The 6,754-nt window shown below is 40.6% G+C and overlaps 1 protein-coding gene across 4 annotated transcripts in view; it reads right to left on the minus strand.

The window, feature by feature from the left end:
- Nucleotides 1-193: 193 nt before the first annotated feature.
- The window catches only part of LOC109473767 (1-phosphatidylinositol 4,5-bisphosphate phosphodiesterase gamma-1-like), a 27,686-nt gene continuing 21,125 nt past the window's right edge, over nt 194-6,754 (minus strand). For all 4 annotated transcript variants that reach the window (XM_019773802.1, XM_019773800.1, XM_019773801.1 and 1 more), the window contains 5 exons: nt 6,404-6,565; nt 5,701-5,848; nt 4,204-5,195; nt 3,577-3,764; nt 194-3,048 (listed from right to left, as the gene is read on the minus strand). In XM_019773802.1, coding sequence (XP_019629361.1) covers nt 2,937-3,048; nt 3,577-3,764; nt 4,204-5,195; nt 5,701-5,848; nt 6,404-6,565 — 1,602 coding nt within the window. In that variant the 3' untranslated portion in view covers nt 194-2,936. The remainder of the gene's footprint in view (nt 3,049-3,576; nt 3,765-4,203; nt 5,196-5,700; nt 5,849-6,403; nt 6,566-6,754) is intronic.

The following is a 6,754-nucleotide window of genomic DNA, read 5'->3' on the forward strand; positions in this document are numbered from 1 at the left end:
ACAAAAATTAATGCGCATGTGGATGTCATGCATATAATCAAATCAACATGGCCATTCAGGTGCCTCATAAAAAACATAGGATATAATGTTAAACACACAGAGCCAAGGAATCAAATAATAAAATCGAAAAACTCACACCATTTCCTTTATAGCTCATTTATTTTTCTCGGCTCCATTGATAGCACTCCAACAGGAGTTAGTTTTTCACAATGCATTTTTTTTACATTCCAAATATTATTCAGCTGTGTAGGTAGAAGTTCACATTCAAAATAGCATTATAGGTATGCAGTACAATTTTATTTCCGTGTATGTTACATTCTGGGGGATTTCTTTTTTGTCAGATCACCGCATATTGTATTTTACAGAAAGCAATCACAGAATTGATCAGTCCCCATCATGACATCTTTCTCACTTAAAGCTGTTCAGTAGTAGTACATTAAGATGAGTAACTGGACTGTAGTTGTGTACAAGACATCATTGATAGACGTACTTACAATTACACACTCAGGCTTTATTTGATTTTTGAACCAATTGTTCCCTGAAGCACTTACTAACATTTTAAATGAAAGCTACAATTTTGTAAAATGCAGGTAAAATAACACCGCCTCCTCAACCAACATGTAATTTTTATGTGTTAAAAACTTGAGTAGATTCACGTATAGTCTGTTTCATAATAGATATAGAAATCTGATTTCTTGCTGAACATTCAAATGAATGTAGGGATGTAACATTTAACTTCTTCTTCTGTTTTTAATGGAATACATTTCTTGCCCATTTTTTATCTTTTGAAATAATTGTTTTTTCAAAATTTTCATTTCGTTACATGAATTTGATCAACAAGAACTTGCAAAGTTCCCTGCATGGAGTAGTAAAAGATTTGATCACTTATTCTTCCTTTATAAACAAACTTCTTTCTTTCTGCAGTTCTCACATTTTCTTGGTAATATTCAAACATCTTTACAAAAACTAACAAACAAGAAAAGCGAAGATCAAAATCTGAAGAGCTATGCAACTACGTCTAGTACTTGTTCAGCTGTTTCCTTGGGATTTTAACCTCTCAAGTCCCATTTATCATTCAAACAAGCGTCAATAATAAAAAAAAGCGTATTTGGAGTATAATACATTGTATAAAGACCTGGATTCCATAAAATGCACATCTATATACAATGTCATACAAAAATCATTGGCGGTACCTCTACAGTTCAACGATATGAAGAATACTCACCACAACAATTCTTTCTCTCAAGAACACAATTTTGCCATCATGACAAAGATAGTTTGGAACCTTTGTTACATTATCATTACATTGCACTTAAAAACACCCTTCGACAGATGAAATGTCCATAACTGTACTCTCACATTATTCCAAGATTCAACTGTTTTATATGAGCTTGAGTAATGTCCTAATTGTCTAGTATAACAATGCTTCCAGTTCTATATATCCCAGAAAAAACAGCATTGACTTCATTCTAAATGGTGTCATCTTTGTCAATTATAACATTTCCCATGGAAGTCTAACTTCCTTGTGAGTCTTGGCTTGAACCATTATTGTAATACCCAGAACCTAAACACCTACAGCTTATCATAAGAATTAAAGACTCATAATTAAATTCTGAAGCAGCATGCATCAGACAAGACTACATCTCACATGACTTAAGACTGTGGTACCTTAAGACAAGTTTCTTAGCCTTTGGGAAGTGCTGAGATTTACAATTTATACATTAAACCGTTTACTGGAATGATACCGGAACAATTAAATCTACATTTGAAGATTCTTCTGCTGTAAACTACTTCAGTATCATCAAAGGAAAAACTACGAAGTAGAACTAGTAGGGTAACATCATAAGAAAAATCAGTCTCAGTGAGGTAATAACTGACCACTTGGAATAAATACAACTTCATCTTGCCCAGAAGGAAACTTTTGGTTGTTGGTGGGCATCTTTGCAATGGCAACTTGAATAACCGGTTACATATCATATTGCAAACAGTGGTATGACTGTTTCTGATTGCCATCTTACACTTCAGAAGTAGAAAATTCCAGCACCAGCGAGTGCAGAGCAAACAGGTTATTACTCTAAAATGGTCACAAATTTAGCAGGGAAATTATCATCTTATATTAAGCTCGTTTAGAATATATTACATTACAGTGTGTGCAAGAGGTTGACACAGGCTCCCTTTACTTTACCAGCCTTACAAACATACCAAGAGCATATAAAAACCTTTCAGAAGCCAACAATAAAATGATTCTTGACTACATGTACATTATACATTGTTCCCATATTAAGAGCTCTTATTGTTTTCTGATTACTTTCCTTAGAAGTCTGTAGTTTGCATGTCTATTTGAACAACATTTGACAACTTCTTTTGCTTTACTCTGTGGTATATAATTTCAAAAGAAACTTCGACAAACTTTTACAATAGTCAGAGAGCTTTCATGGCTAGGCCCACAATCATAATGCATTGCGTAGCTGCTTGTGCAACTTGTACATGGTATACTTTATGTTCAAGCATGCTGTTGTTATTACACAACAAGGAGGATCAGGACATTCAACCACTGCAGTTACTCCCCTCTATCACAGACACAATGGATACGCCGAGTACTGTGGAACCTTTTCAAAACCTATTATCAGAACAAAACTTGGAACAAACTATTCTTGATCCCACTTGGAGCAAGCTGTTCTGATCGAACTTGGAGCAAGCTGTTTTTGATCTCTTTTTCTCCACCCACCCACTAGGTGTGACCTTTCAGTAAGTTCTACAATGATGGCAAAATGCCACAACCATCACAAATTCTTTACACAGTCCTGTGATACTTGAGTAGTTTAAGCAGTGAAAGACTAAGTTCATCCTGTATACAACTACAAGGCGAGAGCTGTATTGTTCCGTCTTGGTTGAAGGAAACCCTGCCCCCCTCCCCCTCAGTGCCCCCCTCCCCCTCAGTGCCTGAGGGACTTGAGGGAAGAGGTACTGGCAGAGCTGGGGGTCTTCCTGGCTGCCATGTGTCTGTGGTTGGTGATCCCAGCAATCGCTCCCCGCCTGCTCTTGTTCCTGTGGAGCAACAAATGTTGGTTATTCTATAATAAAAGATGGTGGACAAATGATAGTAGATGCCACCTGAATGATGAAAAATAGTGGATGCTAACATAATATTGTAGGTACAATGTACAAACCAAGACAGAAAACTATAGCTGACATGTAGCTTTAGTGAAGTAAACAACAGGAGACACCATGACCAGTGGTAGAAATACTTTTTTGTAGTGGTCTGCAATATTGCAGAATGCCAAATTTTGTTCTGCAATTCGGAAATACTTTCTGCAAATACACAGTCACTAAAAAGTCGGGATCTAAACCCATGGCACATACAAAATTGCATGTTGGCAAATATTTTACATGCAATTTGAAAAATAGTAAAGTCAATAGAAAGCACAAAAGCTCTTAAACACCATTTAACCCCTGGCCTAATTTTTTCAGTCTGCAAAATTGCAGGTGGCTTAATTTTTCTTCTGCAATATTGAAAATGTCTCTGCAAAATGCAGACTGCAGATGGGCATTTCTAAAACTGATGACCCATGTTACCTCCTCGCTCGGCGCTGTTCGTTGAGTTTTAAGAGCTCCTCCTCGGTGTGCCTGAGCTCGGCCATGTACTTGTTCTGCTCCTCAGGGCTGGTGTGGTCCCTGCCAATGTTGTTCACCTTGTCAAACAGTATCTGGGTCTTGTCTCGTAGTGTGACAATGTTGTTGTAGATGTCTTCATCATCATCCTCCTGAAGGCGAAAGAAAGCAAATCCAAACACATGAAATTGTAGGCAGGATGGTGTGAAGGGTGGACACTTATTACATATTCACCTGTCATGGATTGCAACTATCTTAAGATACACTCCACACCACTTGCACTATCATATTTCAATTAAATTTCCCTGTTATGTATTTATTAATTTTGAAGTCTTACTGTGCAAATACATAAACAATAAACACTTTTCACGATCAATCACAAATCACAGGCCCCCAATGTAATTAGTTAAAATGTACTTACATGACCACAGCTTATGAAAATGCTGTCTGAAGAGTATGAATTCCTAACTTTGATCTATACATTCAAGTTCTAGATAACAGGCCCCAGAATATTCCTACTCATCACCAGACAACCTTTTTTTCAAGCGAAAAAGACCATCTCCCAATTGAAAAAAAAAATTGTTCCCATACCCTTGCATTGCAGATGTCGATGTAGACCAGCAGGCTGGCCATCTCTATCTCCTCGTTGTGGCCATTGTTCAATGGCACAGACCGGAACCCCCTCCTGAGAGACTTGACAGGGTAAGTGGCTTGGCCCAGGAAGTTGGGATCACCAAACATGTCTTCATCTTGCACAACAAACCGCAGGAACGCTATCTCTGGGTTGGCCACGTCAAACTCACACTCGGCCTTGGTCCACAGTGGGTTGAGGCCATTGTCATTAACCGTCTCAGTCTTGAACTTGCTGTTGTCGTACTCTGCTCCGATGATCTCAACCTCCACGAAGGGGCTGGCGATGCCTCGACCCGCCTTTGGCAAATGGCGGCCGCCGAAGATGGTGAGAGTCACGGTGATCGGGTCCACCCCCCTCAGTGTGTTACGGATGAAGGGGTCGTACACGGGGTCACGCATGCAGTCCGGCTGGAGGATGTACCCGCTGCGGCCGTTCTGCTGAAACATGGCTTCGTTCAGCTGCATGGGGCGGTCGGGAGTCTGGTAGTTGAGCGCCACCAGCTGACAGCCCACCGACCACAGCGGCATGGGGTCGTAGTTGGAGGAGTCGATCCGCTGCCCTTTGGGATAGATCCTGCTCAGCTGGTGATGGTTGTACTCCAGTAGCATCGGCGCCTTCCCCTTCACGGCCATCTTCTCCATCTTGGTCTCCGGGAACGAGGACATCTCGTAGTACTGCCCCCGCCTGCCCTCCTCGTAGGAAACCGACCGGCAGTACACGACAAGGTCGGACAGTTCGCGAGCGATCCGTTTCCGCCTCTCCAGGTCTTTGTCCTCGACTGCTTGGACCACCGCCATGCGAGCCGCGTCTCGGATGGTGTCCACCCACTCGTGCATCTCTTCCTCTGACCTGGCCGCGATCTCTAGAGGTCGTTCGTTCATGGGCGTGATGATGCGGAACACCCATCTCTGATCCCCCTTCCCTCCCTGCAGGAGGTCTACTGTACAGGCTGCATGATACAGAGACAATTGGCATTTTTATTGTGGAAGTAGATGTCTTGATATGTCGCCTACTAAACAATAGCAAATTGTAAGCATTGCCCTTTCTAATGACTCATGCACATATATAACCGTAAAAGGCCTCGTTAATTCAGTTGTCAAATATGGGCCATGAGGCATTTGCATGTTGTTGTTGTAGATACATACTTTTGTCTAATACCTCTACTACCACTTTATAAACTCTAGGGTAGGATACAAACTACACTTTCAAGTTAATCTGAATACAATATTTGGTTTATCTCTTACCCTTCATCAACTGCACAACAAACATGTTATTTAAGCTGACATACAAGTCTGAGCTTTTCAATATGCAGACAGGTTACATTTTTCAGAAAAGCAATTATGCCAATGTAGATCTCTAAAAATGCCTGAAAGTACACTGAAAAAAGTTTTCATCAAACTCAAGTTTTCACACAACTGCAACGATACACAGCCATACAGAAGCCTGACACTCACACTGGATGTCTATGACCCCTTGCTGTAGACTGCCCAGTGGGTTCTCCTCGATGCTGTTCTGTTTCTGGTCCATCTCTTCCACGTAGTTCGAAGGGAACCACTTGTGCTCACGTACACCTCCATACATCCCTCGCCACCAGCCTCCATCCTGTGGCACAACAATACACAGTCACGTTTGTGTCTCTCTTCCACTACTATATACTGAATGGCTGACTGACCAAAAATGGATGTGGGGCAGATATACATGTAGAATTCAAATTTATCTAATATCCACTCCGGCTTCTGTACACTCGAAGAAGCCACACAGACGAAACCAGTTGTGTGACAGACTGAATAAAACTTTATTAAAAGTCCTAAACGGAAACTATGTGGCTCCAGTATGCGAGATGTCGGTTAGCTTGAGGAATGAATCCCCTCTACTACATGTATATATCCACTCCAGCTTCTATTTTAATTTCATTCCTTTGTTCACCTTACACTTGTTCCTTCTTCTTTTCAAAAACCTCTTGACTGATCCCTTACTTTAGATTTTTGATAAGAAAAGAAAGAATATTTGACACTTTTGAATATTTATATCTGCTAAATCTATCAACATTCTTTGTTTACTAGCCAGGAGTTTCCTGAACACGTGCTTAGCAGGGAGGCAAGAAGCTGTCACAAAAGCTACACTGTGACAACTTGGAAACACCACATGATGGTTTACCTGTTTGAGGACATTGTAGATGATGGCATGTTTACAGAAGGACAGCTCGTCGTCCCTCTGAGCGCGGTAGTCGTACAAGGCCTGCACCTTCACGTTGGACATGAACAGGTTGGGCTCCATGTAGATATCTGGTCCGCTGTAGATGGCCTCCTCCTCTGGTTCCTGCACAATTCACAAGTAAATTTGCATGCAACAATTTATATCAGTCTTGAATCTAAAAAAAACTTACTCTTTTCATTCAGTTAACATTTAAAACCCTTGTCCTGCGGAGCCCATATATATATATATATATATATATGGATTGCACATACAGTACCATCTACTTGTATATAGTGTCCTTGTATATGTATG

This window comes from Branchiostoma belcheri, unplaced genomic scaffold (assembly GCF_001625305.1).
Source record: "Branchiostoma belcheri isolate BF01 breed outbred unplaced genomic scaffold, Haploidv18h27 scaffold3, whole genome shotgun sequence".
NCBI classification, from domain to species: Eukaryota; Metazoa; Chordata; class Leptocardii; order Amphioxiformes; family Branchiostomatidae; genus Branchiostoma; species Branchiostoma belcheri.